We start from the raw sequence: 24,999 nt of genomic DNA, 5'->3' as shown, positions 1-24,999 counted from the left end.
AATGTTCCTTTGGGTCAAAGAGATAAGTTGTTAAATGATGGGCTTGTTTCATTGGCAAAACTTTACACAAGATTCTTAAAGCTTTAGAGATACTGAGTATGTGGGTGGCCAATATTCTCAGTCCCCCAGTAAATGAGAAAATAATAATGGTTCCTATGAGGAACTATCAGCTGACAATTGCAACAGCTGCAGATCTTCTGTGTCTGAATGAACACTGCAGGTTTAATCCCGTTACAGACGGTAGATGCATGTCAGCATGTGAGACTGTAGAAACGTATCATGCAACAAAGAACCTTAAGAGATCACATGAAGCTACATTAATTGCGTTGCTGCCTGATAGACCTTCAGAAAAGACAGAATTTGATTAAGATGACTTAAAAGTATAAATTACCTTTCTTGTGATTGCTACAATTTGTTACAAAAATTACTGACTGAAAATAAACTGGTCTGTCAAATGATTTTTGCTTTATTGTCCTTTTACATTTTTCGAGATGATTTTTGATTATAGCTGCTGGCCCTGACGTTCTCATCTCTAAAATGGTTGCAGGATTTTCACTGGACAGCAGTGTTTGGCTAGTTACTAAAAAATGCTAATTACTGTTTGAGAAAGTCATGTAATTATTACTCCCTGCCAACAGTAATTAGTTACACTATTACTTATATTACTTTTCTGCTATTCCCCACAAAATTGGTCATGGTGTCCTTTCTCCTCAAAATTCAGATTTACGATGATTAAAATCCAGTTTTCCAAAGTAATGGAATATTTCCAGCTGCTGAATGTTTCCATCTTTCAAACTAGTTTCCTCCACGATTACAAAAATGAATCCAAGGATGTGATTGAATTGTTGGATTTTAAATCAGTAGAGGGTGACAACAAACATAATATTTAAAATTATAATACTAGTATTATTACTGAAATTTATGAGGAATTAGTTACACTACTAGTTACTGGGGAAAGTAATATTATTAGTAAGTAATATTATTACTGTTGTGTTATTACTAGTAATGAGTTACTGCCCAACACTGCTGGACTATTTATGGATGTAACACAAAACGACCACACAGCAACTGTTTATGGATCATTAAATATTGAACTAAATGAACCAGACCACATATTTTAGATTTAGTTTTATTCTCAGTTTCTCGGTTTGGGCTTGAAATTAAGGAGTGGGAAATAAAATATTAAATTAGAACATAAAAAGAAATAGATGGATCCTGTGTACATGTACCTAATGAAACCTCACTAATACAACCCTGTCAGTTACTGCACTTACATCAGTCAAACACACACACACACACACACACTCACAACACACTCACTCTTACCTACAGTAACAGTGTATCTGAGTGTGGACAAATGATAGAGATGAAGGGCCTGCCTCATTTGCAGACGGTGACATTTCCATCGTGTCCCGCCTACAAGGCGTGGAAAATGTGTCTCCTTTCCAAAAGTACTCCACTGGAGAGAGAGAGAGAGAGAGAGAGAGAGAGAGAGAGAGAGAGAGAGAGAGGGGGGGGGAGATACTGAGAGCATCATCGATGGCCCAGTCACAGGGTGAGTAACACTGAACATCGACATTAGCAGCTAAGTAGCCTCCAGTAAAATCATACGGCCGTTTAAAGTAGATCCACCAGGACATCATCTGAAGAGCCGCCGACAGAGAGAGAGAGAGAGAGAGAGAGGCTGCATCATGACTGCAATGGAGGAGCAGACAGGCACTGGGCTGGATGACTGAGTAACATTAGCCGCCTTTTGAGGAATAACCCCGGTTCTGACTGTAATAGCGAGTGAGTTTGCTGTTCGGTGTCACTTTCATACAGAGAAATAACAAGAGGTGTATAACTGTCTGTGTTTGATGTTCCGACGCTAATAGACGAGTTGTGATTGATTTTTTTTTTTTTCCGCTGAAGATCACAAGGTTTCAAAATGCAGTCGTTGCTGCATCAGTCTGTGAGCTCCCTCTGGTTACCATAGCTTCAGCCCAAGCCTGATCGATCACCGATAATCAGACCTTAAACATTTTCTTTTTTAATACAAGTTACGTTGAGGCTTCTGACACGAGAAGAAGCGTATTAACAGTGACTGCTGGGAGATAAATAATAACAGATAACAAACACACGGTCCACCTCCTAACAAGTGGATGACTGTTCATGTAAAATACTGTAAATCTGCTTTAATTAAATCATCCCTTAATGAGAAGCATGAAGAAATAAAATTACCAAAGCTGTTGTTTCTGCACTAGACGGAGTCATCTCCTAGTAACCAGAGGGGGCGCCACACCGCACATTCAACTAGTTAACTAACTAGCATATTATAAAAGTTAGGCGCTTCACTGCTAACATGTGTGAGTGTTTAACAGGACAGGACCCCCCCCCCCCAGAAAACCCACATTATAAGTAAAAAAGTAAGATGGCGTCAGAAACATCCGGGTCGCGGTTGAAAAAGTGTGCGGTGGTGGTGGTGGTGGTGGGGGGGGGACAGAAGAAGTCTTTAGAAAACGGAGCTCAGAGCTCACTGTGGGAGCTCCTTTAAGGCTGGAGCTCCTTAGCTGTTGTTGCTATGCTACCACGACCACCACGGCGCGTGCGGCCAAGTAACTGTTGCTAAGTGTGTGAAACCTCCCCAGTGCAGCAGCACCCCCAGCACCCAGTCACACACCAGTGAGGCCACTGGGCAGCAGTGTGGAGGAGAGGAAGCGGTTCCCATCCTTTCACTTAGCAGCTGTCATCAGCATCCACCTCGGTGTTATCCTCACACTGGGTCAGTTTTTATGTGTGTAGGCCAATATCACAGGGGGATATACAGGCTGGACAGCATATGACATCCACTGTTAATTCAGATAAGGAAAAACTATCCCCCCCCTCCAAAAAAAAAAAAAAAAAGGCTTTTAAAGGGTCGAGTGTGTAACATTTAGGAAGATCTGTTGTAAGTAATTGGATATAATATTCATACAGGTATGTTTTCATTATGTATGATCACCTGAAAATAACAATGGTTGTGTTTTTATTATCTTCATGTGTCAAGTTGTGCCGCCATATATCTACTTGTTTCTATCGACAAACCAAACACTGGCTGTAGATAGGGTCTTTTTGTGTTTTTCTTTTTGTGAGTTTCACAGCCACTGTTGTACACACTCACAGCCCGCTGTCATTCCCATGTTGTTAAAGACAGACACGAGCGCTGTTCACCGCTAGATGTCACTAAATCTTTCTGCGGTCCTTTAATGGAATAAAACGTAAGAGCAACAGAAGGAGGGATCCCTCTTCAAGGAAGGACAGACATGCAGTAGATGTGTAATAGACCAACACAAAATTATTGCTAGACTGTATGAAGAATGTGGATCCAGGTGATAGAGAGAGAGAGAGAGACAAAGACAACATGCACACAAGGGAGAGAGAGAGAGAGAGAGAGAGAGAGAGAAGACAAGAGGCTGAATCTTCTGGAGGATGTACTAGTAGGTAGCAGTAATCAAGGCATAAGCAACTGACTGAAAGTTAAGGCGTAAAGATGAGTTATACGTTTGGATTTAAAGGATTCAGAGTCAGACTGATGTCAGCAGGGAGTTTATTCCAGGGGAAAGGGGGGGGGGGACTTCTTTTTGACTCTGGGGACAGACAGGAGCCCTGTATTCCCTGAGCAGATGACTGTTCATCATGCTTCATGCAAAAAAGAAATCAATTTGTCTTAAATACAACATCTTTTTATATGAAAAGGATAAAGGAAAATTGCCCAAGCTGAAACTGGTGTAATATGGTCAGACTTTCTAGTTGTAGTTTAGCTACAGCATCCTGAACTTTTTTTAGAAATGTTGCAATAATCGAGTCTGGGTGAGAATAGACAGAATTTTAGCTGTGTTGCACAGATGAAAACAGGCGGTCTTGGTGATTTATGTGCTGATCAAAAGAGAGAGTAGGACCAAACGTGACACAGAGATTCTTGGCTGTCAAACTTTGTGCTTTCAAAATGTGACTTTTCCATTCATGTCTGTTTTTTGTAAGATGCACATGGGACCTGACAGTGTTGTTGTTATTCCTTAGTGGCCATTTAATTTGGCTCACATTCCTCCCAGTAGTTGTGTAAAGGTTTAGTAACAATAAGTGAATAATGGTAAAGTATAATATAATATGTATGTAATATATATAAAATAATATGGGCATATTGCTCGCCACAACATATAAACATCTATGTAACGTAGCTATAACACTGTTTAACATCTTAAGCCAAATGTCAGCTCTGAAAAATGCAGATTAATATCAGAAGATGTGGGAAACATTCTGTTTTTTGTACAAGAACAAACTTTTTCAGCGGAGCGGGCTCAGAGATCACACATTATGCGATGTGATTGACAGTCCACTTGAAGATGCGGAGGCGGCGTGGTCTCTCCGTCAGATGGCTGGTTTGAATCTGCATTTGGTTGGCAGTTTTCACTCTGTATCATTTGCAGAATGCAACTTAATTTACACACACACACGCACACATATATATCTATATATACGTATATATAGATATACATATAATTTGAAACATATTATGTGAGGATTGGATGCAGCGACCCTGTGGTTCAAAGTTGTGGAGATGAAAAGATTCAGGCTTGCTTATTATTCATACTACCACAGCTTAAATTTTTATTGCAGCTTTGAGGTGTTTTTATCATGAGGAGTCTGTTATCTCAAAAACTTGTGTTTGAGAGCAGAATATCCTTTATTTCATGAGTGATCAAAGGACGACGGTGTCAGGAACCAGAGCCATTGCTGATGTTAACTGACAGGCAAACATATTTATAGAATCAGACAAACATTCAAGCTCCTCAGAAAGACTGTGCTGCAGTGCTACACAGTACACAGTAACAGTGGTAAATCTCTAGGGAAGACCGTCGTTGACTCAGGCTGGTTCAGGCTGGTTTGGTTACAGTTTGGAAATGATTAAGATCGCTTTTTATATGAGCACCTGTAAGCCGTAACAGTGTTTTGTATCCTGAAAGCACCTTGAATGCAAAGAGCTGTTGGAGAACAGCAGTGTCTTTTTCTTCTTTACAACCTTTTTCCAATCAGCTGTCAGCTGTCTCAGTCCGTCAGACTGCTCACTTCATGTCAGAGCGAAGAGAGACCTCTTCATGTTGCCAAAGACCAGGTCCCTGCTGTCGATCCTCTTGCTCTTGTATTTAAGTGCAAATAATAAGTAAACAAGCGTCAGTGGACAAATAAAATGCAGTTAAGGTGAGGTAATGTGGTTAATAAGCAGGAAATGTTTATGGCTAAATAATAGTGTGCCTTTACAATTATGTGAATTAAACAGCTGTAACAAATGAATTAGTATAAACATGATCTACATTAGAGTTAGCAGTAAAATGTGCTGTGTGAACAGATGGTTGGACAGTTATATGTTTTATTCCATTTTGTTTTCATTTTTAACTATCCCTGCCGTTTTTGGGGCATGCAATTCACTAATTTATGAATTAATTAATTTATTTCTCAATTGCCAAATATGAAGAGAGTCTGGTAAATTTCTGGACCATATTTTTCAAGTATGGTGATGATAAATAGAGGTTATCATTAAAGTTTGGAGGAAGAGCATTATATTTTTTACAGTGGAAAAATGTACTTGTTAGTTCTCTTTGTGTATGTGAAACCAAATGGGTTTCTAAATTACCTCAAACATGTCTTTGACATTTCAGTGCTGCAATTTTATCAGCCAACAAATACGACATATCTGTGATGAGCGAAAATCAGGAAATAATATCAACCATGCCGATGCAGAGGTCAGACTCTGTTTCACAGTTATTTAATGACAGAACCCACCATGAAAGTATTGTGTTAGTAAGTTGTGTCTTTATATTTCACCACAAAAGAAACACAGTTTCACTTCTTCAAGCTGTACATGACACATAAAAGTTGGTGAAGAAGATGTAACACAAATGGGGACTTAAGACATCTGGCCTATTGATTAATTGATTGTCAATAATAATAACAAGGGCTACAAAGCACGGCAAACCCAGAGCCCCGTAGGCAGAAGATCTGTGTGTATGAATGTGTGTGTGTAAGGGGGGGGGTTTGTACAACAGTCATGCTTATTGATCCGTTCACTGACAGATTCAGTTCAGAGGAGAGAAAATGCGTGGATGGAGCAAAGCTGGAGCTTCTGGGCTTTAAGGAAAAGAAGGTTTTGCAGTGACATGACGGCTGTGTGGGTTTCTGTGTTCACAGAGGAGCTGACACAGGGTTTTTTACAGCAAAGCTGTGAGAGTGATTGATCCCCTCAACGCTTCTCCATTAGGTGATGTATAACCTCATATTATTCTCAAGTTAATCAATCATCAGAAACTCACAAATGTTTTTACTCAGCTCCAAACATTTTGACATACTGTAGGAGTGCAGCATAATAAAATAATACTTGTATTACATTCTGAATGTGTTAGTTATCAATCAAGTTTCATTATTTAACATTAATCGTTTTAATGTCATTTATTTCCAGAGTCTCATTTAATGAAATTCCTAGTTCAAATGAAGCAACAAGTGTTTTAACGACTGGTCACTGCTGTTATCAACTACTACTGTCCAACAGATAAAGCTGTACTAGAGATAAAACTCATTTCTTTTTCCTTTTGCAGGGTGCTACGATACGACAGACATGCCACCCCCAGCTGACATTGTGAAGGTGGCTATTGAATGGCCTGGTGCCAATGCTCAGCTTATAGAAATGGACCAGGTCTGTATTTGCATAGAAACCGGGCAATAAATGCATCTCCAGTTTGCCTCTAATAACTCAACCTTTAGAGAGTGATTTGTTGGTAGAAAGGGGGAATTATGCACAGCCTTAATTTGTTCTGAACGTGAAAGGCATGAATAATGCAGAGATGTGCTTTAGTTATGTAGAATACAAGTAGCTTAATGGTTGTCATAATAAATAACTCTTCATGAGTAACAGATTTAAGAAGTGTAATTTAGCTTTTTGTAAAGTATATGCTCTTGTCACAAGCTGTCATTGTTCACATAAAACAACATAGCAGTTTGAGTAAGGATGATTTATGTTTAATTTCAGCTTGTTAATGTAATTTTTTATGTTTGCAATGTTTTTTTTCCCTTTGCAGAAAAGACCTTTGTCCTCAATAATACGGGAAGTATGTGACGGGTAAGCATCTCTCCTGCATGTTTTTATATTTTCCTGATGATTTTTATTGATTCTAACTTTCTGTTCAATTACCAAATTATTGAATATTGGCACATGTGTTATGGTCTTTGGTCTTCCTCTCTGTTACCTAAAGGATATAAGTGATTTTATTTAGGTGAGGTGTAGGAATGATTGCAATCGGTTTGGTCATTGTGGTGGTTTGGATGGACAGATTAGTGAAGTCACGTATTAGGATATCATTATTTAAAAGTTAAAGTTAAAGGTACTGTAAACAAACAAGACTACAATTGAAATGAATGGTAGTGATATATGTTACAGTTTGGAGGATCAAAGGTTTGTCTTTTTTTTCACTGCAAATGATGCACAGTGTGGAGGTGATTTATAGTGTATAGAGCGTATACCCAACACTCTTAAGGTCTTTCGTCAATAACACCAACCTGTTGAATTTGTTTATTTCTGACAAAGGCTAACCTCTACCGGAGGCTGTGGCTGTCCCAGGCAAAACAACAGCGTGCCCCACTTCAACCTATGTTTTAATTCTGACTCAGAGTAGGATGAGTGTTCTTGAGCGTGTACTTGATTGACTGGTGGCGACGTTTAATAATGTCTTATGTTTATGTAAAAGTGTTTGCTTCTTAAATCTGTCTTATATTAAAATGTTTGCAGGTCTGTGAGTCTGGTAGGAAATAAATGAGAAAATGGCAGCTGATGCCCAGTCCTTTCACTGTTGGTGCGATTGTAGACACCAGTATCACAGCACTCCAGTGGGCACACACATGGGGGCACACACACACACACACACACACACACACACACACACACACACACACACACACACACACACTGACAGATCTGACTCTTGATACCTTACATAACCATTACCACTCATTATTTTTTCTTTTATCTGCTGTCATTTCTTCTCGTATCTTAATCTGTGATTTTGGGCCTCACTGTCATCTTCGTGTTTTAACCTGCTCTTTTGTCTTGTACTTTACGGGTGAATATTTAAAATTTTATCTCACCCATACACCTTTTGGCTGTATCTCCCACTGCCTCCCTTTTCTATTTGAAACTGCACTTTACTGTGAACACCCACTGAGTAATTCTCCTCCACAGTCTCACAATTTAGCCACTCGTGTAAACACAGCGGCTGGAGGGAACAATTTGATTTTCAACAACATTTTGTTATTGTGTACTAGAGAAAGCTACATTAAAAAATTCAACAAGTTTACTGTATGTCCCACTGCTTCTTTAGTAGGTACCTAACACTCATAATGAATTTTTACTTTTTTTCTCTGTCCTCAGCTGGTCTTTGTCAGGCTCAGAGCAGTTTGCTCTGCGTTATGCTGATGGCCCTCAGCTTTATATCACAGAGCAGGTGAGCTTCACTCTTTTCTTCTGTAACATGTGTTGATGGCATTGTAAATTGGTGTTGAATGTGTAAAAACATTCCTCCTTTATTATCCTTCAGAGCCGAGGTGAAATCAAGAACGGGACTATCCTTCGATTAGCCATTTCACCTGTGAGTCCACTTTGTTTATTCCTTTTCAGTTGTGTCTTTTTTTATTTTGTGTAACTGTTATGTATTTCGGCTCTTCTCTCAATTTTCTAATTCTAAAGGTCTTAACGCATGAACATCACCAGGCTTTTGTGCAGACCCATGTCATAAAGTTTTTGTCCTGCAAGTTTCTCGTCTGTACTCAATAACCAGACTCAGTACAGTACTGTCATGGTGGAAGAGCCCTGCTTTTAAAAGGATGAAAAGAGTTGATTTGCCATGGTTGATAACAGCCTCTAACACACTCAATAATAATGTATTATAATTTATTCTTCCTAATCCCGCCCTGCCTAAGTGCACCGTGGGTGCACCTCACCATCAAAACACTAAAAGTGCTACTCAATTCACTGCTTTTTGAGGAATAATTTGGATTTATTACAATTTGGGTTTTAAACATTCTCAAGTCAGACTTATTTTGCAGACAGAATGAAGGCGAACTGTAAAATGATCAAACCCAGACTGTAAACATCTATCACACTTTACAGAAAAATGTCCTGGTTCAACTTTGTGATTTATCATTTAAAGTAATTGTGCATGTCTGGATTCCCAACAATAGAGCCTTTTATGTTTTATTTTGAAGTTCTCTAGCTAGCCTTTTATTGTCATCTAAACACAACAAAGGTATATTGGACAAAGGCAGATAAAATGTAGACCTTCATTAACCATGTTGAGTTGAAGCTGTAGTCACACTGTCACAGCTTTTCATAGATTGTAGTCTCATGAAATTAATTCAACAACAACATTTCCTTGAAATGCAAAAGACTTAAACAAGTTAACTTCTGGATGACAACATGTAAAACACGCTGTCATTTTTAAACAGTTAGCACTTATTATAATAGTATATAATATAACTAATATATCAATGTTCAAATACATGAAACCAACAGAAATACAACAACAAACCTTTTCTAAGTACTTTTACATGGGTCTTATTAAAAATGACCCTAAAATCATAATTCAGTGATTGGGTGGGTAAAGTGATGTTTTTTTTGTGGCTGACAGGCTCGTGCTGCTCGTCAACTCCTGGAGAGGATCCAGTCCCACGGTATCGACGCTCGCCTGGAGGCTTTAAAAGAGCTCGCTAAGCTGTCCGCAGACCCAACCTTTGCCACAGAGTTCATCAATATGGAGGGCATTGGGACACTGGCACGTCTGGTTGAGAGTGGCACCCAGTGAGCATGAGTTTAGCTTTTTTTCTGACAGTGATGATATGTTGAAGCTTTAAGAGTTGCGGGTTCTAAGCCAGTCCTGCATTTAGTGCTGGAAATGGTTAAAGCTATGCCACTGAGGCCATGGTTGAATCTGATTTCACTTCTTTATACATGTATTATTATTTCTTGAATGTTGGACTAGGTCAGAGGATGTGAACGACCTACACTAACTGCTCTTTGCTTTCTTCAGCTTTGGTGAAATGCTGGCCTTCACTCTCACTGCCTTCCTGGAGCTAATGGATCATGGCATTGTGTCCTGGGACCTTATCTCCCTCTCCTTCATCAAACAGGTACCTCCTCCAACAAAAGAGCAATTCATCTGACACATTATAGTTTCACAGGGAGCCCACTGGACAAATCTCCACTGTTTAACATTTCAAGGTCTGTCTTTTTTATTTCTTTATATTCATACGCTTTTATTTAATTACTTTACCTCCCTTTCTTCCTACGGGCCAGAAATGAGTGGGCGCTGTTGCCAAGCAACTCCTCGCATGTTGGAGCTCCTTCAGTGTGTATGCAATGAGTTTTCTTCGGAAAACTTCAGTGTGGCCTTGACTGTCACTCGGGGGGAACTTTCTGAACTCTAGATTCAGTTTTTTTTTTACAGGAAGTTTAACTTTTTCAGTAAGAGAGGGAACTCTTTTTAATTTTTAATGTTAATCTTTCAAGGAAACTTCTCCTTTGTCCTCCCACAGATTGCAGGCTACGTGAACCAGCCGATGGTGGATGTGTCCATCCTGCAGCGCTCTCTAGCCATCCTCGAGAGCATGGTCCTCAACAGCCACAGCCTCTACCATCGAGTGGCACAGGAGATCACCGTAGGACAGCTCATCGGGCACCTGCAAGTGTGAGCACACACACACGCACAGGGGCTTCACGCACTCTGATATGGGGGGGCAGAGGAGTTTATATAGCAGTGTGGGGTAACTTAGAAGAAATAAAAAATATGAGAAATTGGCCACAGTATTTGGCTTGTGGCACTACGTAAAGAATGAGTTCAGGATGCTTAGATAACCCCAATCAAACATCAGGGATGGTGTTATTCTATAATTTTCTTATTGTCAACAAATCCCATGGAAAAAACGAAACCAACAATGTGTTAGTCTGTCTCAATACTTTCCTAATTCTGTATCATGTCTGTGGCTCTCAGTCTAAAGCCCATTGGTTCCTGCTGAAACAGCCCATGTTAATTTAAATGATGGAACATGTCACCAGTGTTGTGCATGAACACGCCATGAACGTGCGCATGTTTTTGGTGAACTGAATATATCCGTTTATAACTGATGAATGCTTGAATAAGTTTTATGAACAAATAAGTACAGATTTAAGCTGAAAAAGTCTTTAATGCAAATTGTGCCCACCAGTTCTGAAAAAACAAGTCAGAAAGACACATTGGCAACGAATTTAAGTTGAACATCGAGTTGAAGCTTCCGACCAGCCTTGGGAAATGTGATGATCACAAGAAAATCATTAACAAAGGCACATGAGCCAACAGCCGCAAAGTTCCTCCCCCAAGTCAAACATCAACGTTTTTTTTAAAAAACGGATGAAGTTAACGTGAGTTCATTTTCTGGAAGCTTCAAAATTCAAAGTTGTGAACGATGAACGTGAACTCGTTCATTTTAATCTGCGTGAACTGAACTTTGAGCTAGCGCTTGTGAGTTGTGAACTTGCACAACACTGCATGTCATCCAGTGCGACAGTGTGTCTCTTAGATGTGTTTTTAATAGTTTCTGGACAACAATGGAGCTCTGTGGCACAGATAAGCTACAGTAGGTTTTGGCTACTTAGGTGATATTTGTTAGTAGGATCAGTTCATTGTTGGTTTTGGTCTTTTTATGGTAGGAAAGATCTTGCCAATATGTTTAGATATTCGAGTTTTAGAGCTTGTGTAACAATAAAACTGAAAAAATATCAGGCCAGTTTGAGTCTCTGTACAATTATTCAAAACTGATGGTGTGAAATGATGGCGTCTAAACATCCTGCACCCATTATAAGTACTAGTAGTGATAGTGATAAAAGTATTATTGGTTATGTAGCGTAGTTGTTAGCCTGTTGTTTAAACTTTGTATGGAGACTCGTGGAGCACGATGCTTCTAACTGGTTGTTATGCTGCTTGATATTCCTTCAGGTCAAACCAGGAGATCCAAACCTACGCCATCGCCCTCATCAATGCTCTTTTTCTGAAGGCACCGGAGGACAGACGGCAGGTCAGTGCCCAGCACCCACTGCACACTGTGCTGTATTAGAGAAAATGACTGAATTCACATAATAGACGGACGTAACTAGAATACTAATAATGTTCCATCCTCACATTAAAGTCTAAAAAAAGCCACCAATACATAATAGACTGACAGTTATTCATGATAGTCGTATGTTTTTCGGTGTCAGAGAGCTGCAGATATTGCCTCATCCTGGCTGCAGCAGTAGTAGCAGTAGTTACCAAAGCTAATCTCATGAATAGACGTCTGTCTGCCAGCTGTCATGTTGTGGATTCTGTCTGACAGTCATCGCTGTAATGATGACACACACACTCAAAATAGTGCTCGCTTTCCTTTGAAGTTTGCACATTTGTCATGCTGCAGTTATTTCAGAATAGCTCAGCGAGGTAGAGGTACCATCCAGCTGCAACTGAGCAATGACTCGATAATTAAGGATTTATTTGTAGGCTAAATTCAGCGAAAAGTGCTTATTTCTATTAATCTCAAGGATTGCACTCGAGGCCAGCAACCGGTGCAGTATATCATATACGTATCATCGTAATGTGTTTATGATGGAGAGTAGAGTGTGAAAATGTCCACTTAGACGACGAGTGAGCTCTGACATTGTTAGCAGTGTAGGCAGGGTTTAATGAACGTGGCTTGAAAAACTATTTAGATGCATCCAAAAATACTAAAATATGACATTAAGTTCAGTTTGATTCAACAGAGTCAGACAGAAACATCCCAAACGGACGCATTCAGATTCTGAAATATCTTTGTAGCACAGCCAAATGCACCGAACTAAAGGAGTGAGTGCTTCTTTGGATGCCTGTCCAGTATGTTACTCATCACCTTCATTATGTCTCATTTGTCTGCTCACCCTGCAGTGATAACTTCTATCTCAGCTCACACAATGCGCTGGCATACTGCAGTGTTTCATCCCGTTTCATACACCGTCTTGTCTTGTGTGTGTGTGTGTGTGTGTGTGTGTGTTTGTGTGTCTCGTTTATAATGGCCGTTCTCCATGTTGAGCTTTGATTTTTCAGTTAATACAGCAAGTTTAATAATGTGTTATTTATGTATTTGCAGGTTTTTTAGAAAAACAGAACACTTTAAAGCCTGGCTCTATTTAAAAGCTGTTTTGTGCGAGACCTAGAAAATAATATCTCAGGAAGTAGAAACTCGCTAATTACATCCTACAGCACAATCAGATCTCATTTAAATGAAACAGGCAAATCCATAAACATATTGTCCCTTGTAGCATAACTGAAGTACAATTTAAATAGCATTTATTTACAACTAGCTCAAAGATTTATTTTCATTTTCTTGTTTTCCAAAATTTTTTGATTTACCAACAACAGAATAAACAAAAACTTTTGTTGGCAAATACTGTATAAATTAGTAACAGTTATAAGTATAAGTATAAGTTAATGAAATGAGAAGTGAGGATGTACAGGAGAAGGGCGGGGATCAATTTAAAGGAAATACAGAGATAATTAACAAATACATAACTGCAGTAGGTCAATGCTGCTCATGTTGGATTTTCTTTGTTTTAATAATAGTCCTAACACTTCATCTCATGTAATCCCTTTAATCTGGCCAAATGTCACAAAATAACAACATGGTTAATAAAACACAGCTTTGACTGACTGGGACTGAAGATGTATGTGTTGCAGCAGCCTAACTGTAAATCACTTTATATTGAACTTCGGGCAGATGGAGACCCAAAATATTTTCATAGTAAAATGTTTATTTTTTTTAATTCCAAATGCAAAAAAAGTTCTCACTCAGTTTTATGATTTCTAATTAAAAATATAGTGTTTATGAATCTGGAGGGTTAGCTGACATTGTAAGAAGAGGAGGTATAGTATTAGCCTTGATGTTATCGTGGGTTGTAACATTTTCTTTTTCTACACTATGTTCAGACAGCTGTCCTTGAACATGCATTCATCTCCAGCTGCTGTTGTTAACCACTGGAGGGCGAACTGAGTCAGTCCTTTTGAGATAAAGATAGCAGAGCGACATTGAGTACTGTACTGTACTATTGAACTTTGTACATTTTGATTTATGGATATTTTTCCTCACATTTGTGCATTTGTGATACTTTTCAAAGAAGTGACTTGTTGAAAATAAGCCTTAAAATTAAGCAGCAGTTCTGGCAACAGCATACCAGCAGAACAACAGTCAAATACCATAACGTCCCTGATGGGGTTGTCACTCCAGTTTTGGTGTCTTTCTGCATGATTTCCAGTAATGGAGCACAACACAGTGATTTTCATACATAAATGGTGGTTTAAAGATCACTTTTCCTCTGTGTGTTGATAAATATTCACAACTTTTAGGTTTGTGAAATTCTTTCAAACCCATTCAGATAAACCCAGTAAATGCGTGCTCGCCTGATACATGATAGTCAGTACTTAAAGTCTTTATTTGACATTATGTTGTGTCATGTTCTTATTTCTGTTGCATGCTGTGCCGGTGATGTATCCCTGTATCTCATTGTCCGTGTGTGCACTCTTTGTTTCCATTGCTGTTACACCCACGTCCCTCCTCCCTCCCTTCAACCTGTAGGAGGAGTATACTAACCCGCTGGAGCAGCACCTCACTGTGAGTACACATCCCTCTGCATCTCATACCATCCTCTCCACCCCACAGCCCTTCTCCTCCTTCGCTCTCTCGCTCTATTCTGTGTCATGGAAAGCCACTGCATAATCCATGCAAATGAAGATAGAATCATAGCTTGCTGCAGCAGCAGACAGACTGTGTTGACACATTGGAGTTAGACCGTGTCATAATGCTTTACAGAAGGTGTGAAGGGCTTAAAGTCAGCAATCTAAATCAGTGCTGGAAAGGTAGCTTCAGAGAGTTGTCGCATTTCAGAATTTGTCTAAAACTCCCATTTACTGTAGGTCGAGTCAAGTAATGTTACTCCTGTGCACGTCTTTTCCGTGCAATAAAGCATCTTCCCTTGTCTGACGTGTACATTAAATTGATGCGTTTGGTATTTCTCCTCAGGAAATGGCGAGCACTTTGGCTCAGAAACACCTGCGATCCATCATCCTCAATGTGAGTATCAAGTCTGAAATGCAGAAAACAAAGTATTTCTAGCAGTTTCAAGATTCAAGATTCAAGATTCAAGAAGTTTTATTTATCCCAAGGGAAATTACTGTGCAACAGTCTCAATACAAAGGTGGGAAAGTAATACAGGGTTAGAGTAAAAATAAGCTAACATAAAATAAAATAAGATAAATAATAAAATAAAGGCTAACATAAAATAAATCAATTAACTAAATGCAACAAATGCAAGCCCTTTCAGGTAACATAAGGAGAAAAAAAAAAGAAAACAAGTAACTAAATGTGACAAAATGCAACAAAAAATTGCAGTTAAACATAGGTACAGTATATACAATATATAACAATACGAACAGTGCAGTTTGGCATCATTAATTTAAATAAAATAAGTGCAAACTAAATAAGTGATAAGGAGCGATTGGATAAAGTGGTAACAGTGGTAAAAGTGATAAAAATTGTAGCAGCATTTGTTAGCAGCATAAATTATCTAAGGTACAGTACAACTAAATAAAGTGGTGAAGTGAAATTGGGTAAAAAATTATAAAGTGACATTTGCTCAGGGCACAGTGTCTCCACTGTCCCTCTCGCGACCGGAGGTAGATGCGTTATACAGTCTGATGGCCACAGGAAGCTTCAGCTTTCAGCTGCACTTCAGAGTCAACGCTGAAATATTCAGGTGTGAACAGTTTCAATAGATTTCGTTTGAAAGCAGTTGCTATTAAAAGATTGGAAAAGGGTTCTATACACAAAATATTTATGTTGGGCCTCCTTTAAGACTATCTTCTGTTGGGGTTTGGTGGCTGTTGGGAGGCTGGAAGTTTCATTTTTGGGACCAGCAGTTCAGAAAGTGGAAAGATTTACTCACTTGGAGAAGCTGTGACACAGAGCCAGCAAATGTGATATGCTGTGAAATCCTTGAAGTGGAACAAAATCTGCTCTGAAAATGATTCTTTTTGGGTCTTCTGGAAGTGCCTGACTGAACGGGCTGCAAGTGTCATTGCTTCTGGATGTTTCCTTGCTCCAGGAAGCAGCTCCAGCACTGTGTACTCTGAGTCCGTGTTCTGTTAATGAGACCTGGTTACCTGTCGGACTCTCACACTGTGTTTAATGATGCCACATATTTTATTAGTAATTTTATTTTCCTTTTTTTATTGCGTTTGGTAATTACAACAAACATTATGCGTTGCATGCAGCATAATCAGTCCAGCTTTCTGTCTTCAGGTGATTTTCCAAATGTTACAGACAATCTTTAGTTCCCTGTCAGTGGAGGAGAACAATTTATGAGGCTTTTTGTTTTATTTTTTTAACAGTTCGGGTAGACTTGTTTTGTTTTGATGTAGCCAAAATAAAGACTTAGCTCTTAACTTAATGCCTTTTTTTCCCCAGCACGTTATTAGAGGAAATCGACCAATCAAAGCGGAAATGGCACATCAGCTTTATGTGCTTCAGGTATTGACCTTCAACCTCTTGGAAGAACGCATGATGACCAAAATGGATCCTAATGACCAGGTAAAAATTTTGATTAATAAATTGTGCATTCAGTGAATAATAAATGCAAATCACTGGCATGTTTATTTCTATAATGCCACGTATTTGTCGAGACATTCTGTCACATTACTAAGTGAAAGTGTAGATTTACCTGTATGCACAAATCGAAAATTAGAATTTGATTTAGATTTAAGTGTTAAAGTTTCACAGACAGGTAACTTCTGATCTGTTTAACCTGATATCAGTTGTTTTATTCCATAGAAAGTCTGATACCACTGTCAGAAATGGAACTGCTGACCACTGATTCACCCAACTTGGTGTTTTATTTATTACTTGGCAGCTATAACTGTATAATTAAAAGTGATTCTATGTATGCTGATAATATGTTGGCTTGCTGTGGTTCAGGCTCAGAGAGACATCATTTTTGAGCTGCGTAGGATTGCTTTCGATGGAGAAAATGACCCCACTGGTACAGAAAAGAGAAAGGCCATGTACACCAAGGACTATAAGATGCTGGGGTTTACCGTGAGTCTCCATTACATATCTCAGTTTCCTCTGTAACCCCTGTAAAACCAGCTGTTAAAGAGATTTAAATACATTTAATTTAAAAGACAAACAGTTTAATTGTCTCCTGGTTCAAGTCCTTTCTGTTTTAAATGCAGAACCATGTGAACCCGGCCATGGACTTCACACAGACTCCTCCAGGGATGCTGGCCTTGGACAACATGCTGTACCTCGCCAAGGTTCACCAGGACACGTACATCAGGGTTAGTTTTGGCCTCAGGCATGACTTTGCTCATCTCACAGAGGTGGAAGAGTCAGTCACACCTAACAGTCTTCTCACTCATGACAGATTGTCCTGGAGAACAGCAGCCGCGAGGACAAGCACGAATGTCCCTTTGGCCGCTGTGCCATCGAACTTACTCGGATGTTGTGCGAGATACTCCAGGTTGGAGAATTGCGTAAGTAGAGAGGTGTAGCTGTTGTTGTTTTTATTAATCCACAATCTTAAAATGTATTTAAAATCATCAGAAGTTGTGGTATGACACTCAATACTCCATTCCAGGAGAGTTTGTGTGAGAGAGGAAAATGCCTATATATTAATTTTCTATTTTCTATTTTACAATTGAAATATTTCTGTAGCTAATGAGGGCTGCAACGACTACCACCCAATGTTCTTCACTCATGACCGAGCATGGGAAGAGTTCTTCTGTGTCTGCATCCAACTTCTTAATAAAACCTGGAAGGAGATGAGGGCCACAGCTGAGGACTTCAATAAGGTCAGAGATTAAAGCAGTCAGTTGTATTTAACACATTCATATGTTATTCATATACACATGTTTATATTCCCTGCTTCGACCTAACTTTCATCGTGCACTTACCTCCTAACCAGACCTGTCAGATATGTATGTGATATTCATTGTTAACAGCAATGGATATGGCAGCATTTATAAAATAGAGTTAAACTTTCTTCTTTTAGAATTTAAAAAGAAGTGAAATAGGGACAATATACTGAATTTCTTTAGGCATCATTAATAGAGGCACCCAATTGAAAGTGCTGAATGAATGAACTGCATCAGTAAGAATTGTATTCAAATGTTTTGCTGGAAAAGCCAAATAGCTAAATATACAAACTATCTTTCAATAAAATGTGAATGCACATGACTCTAGTTCAGCTGTGAACTTTCAGTGTCAAAACAGCAACAGAGATCAGGGAAGAGAATTGGCAGTTTGGTGGCTAACAGTTTGCAGTAGGTGACCCTTGTTATCAAATACCCTCCAGATGAGGTTTCCTCAGTATGAATGTGAGTAAAGTCAGACTTCAAGTTTAAACAGATTTAAAAACGACGGCAGCTGCTTCGTTCTTCCACTGTGTGTGACTGAGCAGCTCACTGAAGTAGGCAGCTGAAATGTTTTGGTTTTGGTTTATTAAATAATATATGACAATTATATGCTTAAAGCTGTCAAAGTACTTTGTCCAGATGATCGCATTAAAATCAATTACTACTCATACAGACATTTACTGTTACAGACTACCTGGGACAATCTAGTATATATTTTAAATATTAATGCCTTTAGATGGGGAAAGATATCTGTCAGCAGAGTTTCTGAATCGGAAAATATTGATTCTGTGAATTACAATAACAATATTCATGGTTCACTAAAAACCAGTACTGGTAGATCTGAAAACGTTACAAGTGACTGAATATCTCAGCCAACTGCCAATAATATTTTTATTCTACCTTTACTCACTCATTGAGTTTATATGTGTGTATGTGTGCTTAAAACCTGAGCAGGTGATGCAGGTGGTCCGTGAGCAGATCACCAGGGCTCTGGCGATGAAGCCGTCGTCTTTAGACCAGCTGAAGAATAAACTGCGAGGCCTCAACTATTCTGAGATTCTGCGTCTGCGGCAGTCAGAGAGAATGAGCCAGGATGACTTCCAGTCTCCACCTATCATGTCAGTCGATGTTACTATATTAACATGATCATTTCTTTACTTTTCTAGAATCTTAGCAACATAGAATCTCAGCCTTTTACCCTTTTCTTGAAGTAGCAACAGGTTACATTTGCTTCATTAATCTCAAATCTGAACTCTGCTCTGTCTCTATAATAGTAAATAGTATTGTGTGTTGTACACATTTGTGTGCATGTGTCTTTGTCCCTGTTGCTCATGCTGTGTTTGTGCTGCAGTGAGCTGCGGGAGAGAATTCAGCCCGAGATCTTAGAGCTCATCAAGCAACAGCGACTCAACCGGCTGTGTGAGGGAAGCTGCTTCCGTAAACTAGGGAACCGCCGAAGGCAAGGTACATACAGTGTCAGTACAATCACTTTTTCTACTAAAGGAGCACTAGTGTTGTTGATTACTTGCTAAGCACTGTGTTGCCTGCCTTTTTTATTTCTTTTTAGAGAAGTTTTGGTTCTGCAGACTCTCCCTGAATCACAAAGTGCTGCACTATGGGGATCTTGATGAGTCACCTCAGGGTGAAGTGCCTTTCGAGCTACTCAGTGACAAGAGTAAGATACTCTGAAACCTTTGTTTCTCCAACTGGCTCCATGTCCCAACTAATAAACACTTTATAACACATATGATGACACATTCACTAGCAGACCATGCTATATCTGTCAGTAGGCTGAACTTAATAAACCTCTCAAATTATTAAGTTGTTTCTTTTGTGTTCCTTCTAGTCCCCGTCTCTGATATCAAGTCTGTGGTGACCGGGAAGGACTGCCCTCATATGAAAGAAAAAAGTGCTCTGAAACAAAACAAGGTTATATGATTTTAATTTGTTTTTTATTGTCATTCTAGTCACAAGACTGTTCTTTCATTCTTTTTGTTTGTTTCTCTCAGGAGGTGCTGGAGTTAGCCTTCTCTGTCCTCTATGATCCCGATGAGACACTCAATTTTGTTGCACCCAACAAGTATGAGGTAAGCTCAGCAACAGTGAGGCTTTACGCTGCACTGTTCGTATTTTTATATGAACAATAGATCAAATATGTGTAACTGGAAAAGCGTTATAGTGATGAGCCCACAGAGAATTATCGCCTGACTCTGCATTTCCCCTCGGCTCTACGGACCATTTTAATGCCTTTCACCTTTTGGTTTTCTTGCCCGTACAGCAGCTTTCATCAGCTTTCACAGCTTTCAACGAGCAGCTGTTTTCAGTGAAAAAAGCTGAAAAGGCTGAAAAAAGGCACAGTACACCACCTGCCCAATACCAAACTGCAGACAGACATACATAGAGACTAGCTAACTTGTCACATTTAGCTGCTAAAGATCCAGATATTGCCCCCTGTGTGTTGTGATTGTAAAAAGGCAACTGCTTGCTAATGTTCACTATATCCACAGTGTTTCCAGTTTGTTTTGCCGCCCTCCAGTGGCCAAAAAAGTTATTAATGTTGTTGTAACTAAAGAGCTTGAACCTAGTATTATTTGTGTAAAGACAACCTGTTACAACATATATAGCACAATGTGTATAGCATGTGCAGTAATAGCCACTGTGACTGACTGACTGTGTGTGTGTGTGTGTGTGTGTGTTATGTTTTCGGAGCAGTACTGCATCTGGACTGACGGGCTGTGTGCGCTGCTGGGCAGAGAGATGGGCAGTGACCTGACACGCAGTGACCTAGATACTCTCATCAGCATGGAGATGAAGCTCCGCCTCCTAGACCTTGAGAACATCACAATCCCAGAAGCCCCGCCCCCCGTGCCGAAGGAGCCTAGCTCGTATAACTTCACTTACAACTACAGCTGAGTGTGTGTGTGTGTGTGTGTGTGTGTGTGTGTGTGTGTGTGTGTGTGTGTGTGTGTGTGTGTGCGTGTTTGCTATGCATGTGTGTGTTTGTCAAGGATGAGTATTCTCGATCTTTTGATGAATTTAACTGCAGATGTGTGCACTGTAATAGGTTACGTTGCATTTTTTTTTTTACATTTCCGAACCCAGGAGACTTCTCTCCGTCTGTGTTTGCGATGCTGTATGGTTCGTCAAATAGGAGAAATGTCTTTAACGCTTCACATGGAGTTTAGAGGTCAGGGTCCACCACAGAGCAGTACTCCTGGAGCTGGTAGAGATTCAGTGAGTGAATCTCATTTATCAGTGCAGTCTCCAGGCAACAGCTTGATTTGTATTCCCCATTCTTCTCTATTTAAAGATTAAAACCTGCCTATAAAGTTAAGGAATACTGTGCCTGATCCTGAATACGGATGGCGAGCTGTACAAATCTGCTAATTAGGCTTTACTTGAGTATGTTTTAATCAAATTGTGACTTAATTGGTCACTCAAGCTATGTGTGGTCTCCATGGCAACAGAAGATGAAGTGGCCACCCTACCCGATTTAAGACTCCGTTGAGTTCGATTCTGTCTGTCCGTCTACACGAAGAGTGAAACATCACACAGGGAGAAATGAGTGGGCTGAGAGTTTGCACACTCACACACTTCCTGAAAAATTCAGCTTGTGTTTTGCTCGAGGTCACTCCAGTCGAAGGGAGGGTTGATGTCATGGAGGGATTGAACATGATGTTTCTTTGAAGGTTCAGAAAATGTTTTTTGTTCTTGATGATACAGAGATACAGAGAGCTAGAAACTTACTTTAAAAAAAATCAGATAGGCAAATAAGGTGGAAGAACAATACCTGTGTCTCACAGTCTGGTACTGTTACTCCTATCATTTGTGTCATACTGGGACACAGAAACCTAGAGCTGCTACTAACAACTATTTCCATGATCAATGAATCTGCAGACTATTTTCTTTTCTTCATGAATTTACTGATCTATAAAATTTAACAAGTTAACATATTTAAATTTCTTGTTTTGTCTGAACAGTGTTTCAAAACCCAAAGAAATTCAGTTTGCTATGATGGAACCAGAGAAAAGTTACGTAAACGGTTAAGTGATTGAACATTTTTGACGATTGTCCATCACCTAATCAATTATTACACTGGTCCTGGATCTGTCTAGTAATAATTAATAATTACACAGTGTTTCAACTCCACAAAGGTGGTGCTGTCAGCATTTACCTGTTATGGCGATTGTTTACTCAATATTCATGCTGCTTCAGATCGTTTGACTAACACACCTTTTCATAGCCTGTTAAACAGAGTGAGTAAATATATCCCATTGAATTGAAACGAAGTATGCGGTGCGTGAAGATTGATCTTGACGATGCCCTTGCCTACTTTATGTGTCTGTGAGTGTGTATTTGTGTGTATGTCTGTGTGTGTGCATATTTTGAGATTTAGTGTAAGGTGGTAATGTTGAGTGATGTAAGGAATAATCTCAATATTTCATGAGTATGATGCTAATGGAAGTCAGGGCCAAAGCTCTGACATCCAACCCATTAAAAAGCATGAATGATAGAACCCTTTTTTTGTTAAATCATAGTCACTTCATTGCCTTATCAGTCATACACTCACTATACATCTTGGGTAACATTAGCATTTATAAGCAGTATATGAATGATTGATCATGTGTTACTGTATACTTTGTTATCAAACATTCATTAACTGTTCATACACAAGTTATGAATGATTCATAGGAGAAGTAACTAATCAATAAACACTTAAAAATGCCCTCATATCTGCTACAACTACATTATAGTGTGTTATTACTTGTTTATGTACTGCATATAAATACTATATTGACTTAAAATAAAGTGTTACCATATTTGGAAAGATTATAGTGACATTGTAGTTAATGTGGCCATTTTGTATAAAACACACTTACCTTACATTCCCAGAGTGTTTGATTCCCCAGATGTTTGAATTTATTAGCAGTTTTTAAGGCTTGTTTTCAGAATATTAATCACATTGCACAAGCAAACAGGACAAAAGAGCAGCTCCGTTGGCCTGCTTCAGTTAACGTACCAGAAGCATAACCTTCAAATGAATGCTACAGTTCAAAAACAGCTGAGTGACACGGCCGTGGGCATCGGGAACATCTAGTTCTGCTTATGTATCCTGTGAGCATACAGTATTGTGTGCTTTGTATGCCGTGATCTAAATTATAATACTATTGTTTGATGTCCTTTTTCTTATTTCCATCTTGTCACTGTTTCTAAACTTTTTGTGTATTTTTATTCATGTCACTCAATGTCTTGTCCACTAATCACTGCTGTCATTTGTTAATGCAGAATAGAAGTATATTTTTGTAAATGATTGTACAATCTTATCTGTGAAGAGAATGGGTATTCAACTAACATAGCATTCCCCTTATGTCACTCTGTACAGTACATTCAACGTGCTTATTAATGTGGACGTTTCTCACCGAAAAAAAAAAAAAGTTTTTGGTCTTCACATTTTTTAAAGTCACAAAAAATTTTTCATGGCACAATCACCTCATGTTGTTTAGGAATGACACCCACTCCAGCACCTAATGATGATGTCAGTGTTAATGTATATTATATTGCTAATGGGAATAAAGAAAATTGCCATTGCATTGCTGTTTGTGAAAAGGAATATATTTGGAATTAGTTTTTTCAAATAATGTTTGTTTGACTTTTTAACTGATGTTGGAGATTTTAAAGGTTCTCTGTGGAGTTTTTTTTTTTTTTTTTACCTCTAGTATTGCTATAGAACAGTTTTTCAATACACATTCCTGCCAACGGTTTCACACTGTTCCACTGATCTACAGGTGGCAGTAATTCACCGAGATACACAGCAGTGCACCAATAAAGGCAGGATTGAAGAAAATTGCAAGCTAGTAAATCGATTTTTACTAAGTTTTAGATACTTTGAAAATCTGCTTTACAAGTGTTTCATGAGGAAGGAAGATCCCAAGTTTTAGTGAGTAACACTGAATGTAAACATACAAGAAAACTCCACAGGGCACCTTTAACTGCTTAAAATGGTTATTTTATATTCCAGCAAGTCATAGAACCTTTAAGCTGCTCTGAGAAAATCACAACTGCAGCTAAAATATATCAATATTACAGTGAGTAAAGGATTGTTGCATTGGATGTACTAACAGTATGACTTGAAGTTTTCGCATCTGGTACTCTTTTACATGACTTGCTAAACTATTTATTTACACTTGCTAGTGATAGTAAAGAATGACATGTTGTTAGTCAAGAAATAACAACATAAAATCTAAATATGGTATACATATAGATCATTGTATGTATATACAGTATTGTGTTGCCTTATTGAAGAAAATGTATTATGTTTTGTGTGAATAAATACAAAGTCTAACTACTGTTGAAAGGTTGTTTTTACAGTCCAGTTCTTTTCCTGATCTACTATTTACAGCCCCAACCTGTATTTCTCCAACCACATTAATATTCAAATATATATTCTTTTGAGTTTGAGTTTTAGACTGCAAATAAGAAATTGTGTTTCCCAGAGATGAGAAATTAAAATATGGGGTCATTTTACCTCAGTGCTTACTACATAAAAAAGAAACCTTCCGCAGTGTGAAAGAAATATTTGTGTACACTGGTGGTGTTTTATTAGGAAGGAAATCCATTTGCTTATCACCCTTGTGTTCGTTGTGATTTAAGTTCTAGGTGATGTAATGCTAAAGAATGAATATATTAAAAATTACAATTCATTTCTGACCCATAAATCTCCAGTGCAGCCAGTTTGTATCAGTTGTATCAGTGGCAATAAGGAGGATATATGTAGATTCATGTTTTTTCATGTCTTTCTAAACACAATACTCAGTCACATTGAAAGGTAAAGTTATCATGAGGCTTGAGTTATAAATCTATATCTTTCAAAATAAGAATGAGGTTCCCAGTGCTACAGCTCAGCAAGGAAACATCAAATCTTATCTTATACTGATTTAGTTTGGAAGATAACTTTATTTCACCAACTCAGTCTGCTGAAACCTCATTTTACCTGTGG

General features: G+C 38.7%; 1 protein-coding gene across 5 annotated transcripts; it reads left to right on the top strand.

Moving 5' to 3' along the window:
• The first annotated feature begins 1,449 nt into the window (after nt 1-1,449).
• Nucleotides 1,450-24,357, top strand: elmo2 (engulfment and cell motility 2). 5 transcript variants are annotated; one of them, XM_051416139.1, is made up of 23 exons: nt 1,450-1,555; nt 6,205-6,274; nt 6,609-6,706; nt 7,089-7,129; nt 8,435-8,507; nt 8,601-8,651; nt 9,690-9,859; nt 10,089-10,188; nt 10,594-10,745; nt 12,030-12,108; nt 14,671-14,706; nt 15,115-15,165; nt 16,558-16,680; nt 17,065-17,184; nt 17,322-17,426; nt 17,513-17,621; nt 17,803-17,939; nt 18,957-19,120; nt 19,354-19,466; nt 19,570-19,677; nt 19,849-19,931; nt 20,012-20,089; nt 20,715-24,357. In XM_051416139.1, exons 3-23 carry the CDS (start codon nt 6,629-6,631, stop codon nt 20,913-20,915), a joined length of 2,172 nt encoding a protein of 723 aa, XP_051272099.1. In that variant the 5' UTR covers nt 1,450-1,555; nt 6,205-6,274; nt 6,609-6,628; the 3' UTR covers nt 20,916-24,357. The 5 variants fall into 5 exon arrangements, with proteins under 5 accessions (XP_051272099.1, XP_051272100.1, XP_051272098.1 ...); XM_051416140.1 differs by having other exon boundaries at nt 1,502-1,788; nt 10,594-10,739; XM_051416138.1 differs by having other exon boundaries at nt 1,502-1,788.
• Nucleotides 24,358-24,999: the final 642 nt, after the last annotated feature.

This window comes from Dicentrarchus labrax, unplaced genomic scaffold, assembly GCF_905237075.1.
Source record: "Dicentrarchus labrax unplaced genomic scaffold, dlabrax2021, whole genome shotgun sequence".
In the NCBI taxonomy this organism is placed as follows: Eukaryota; Metazoa; Chordata; class Actinopteri; family Moronidae; genus Dicentrarchus; species Dicentrarchus labrax.
This window is presented reverse-complemented; position numbering and strand designations above follow the sequence as displayed.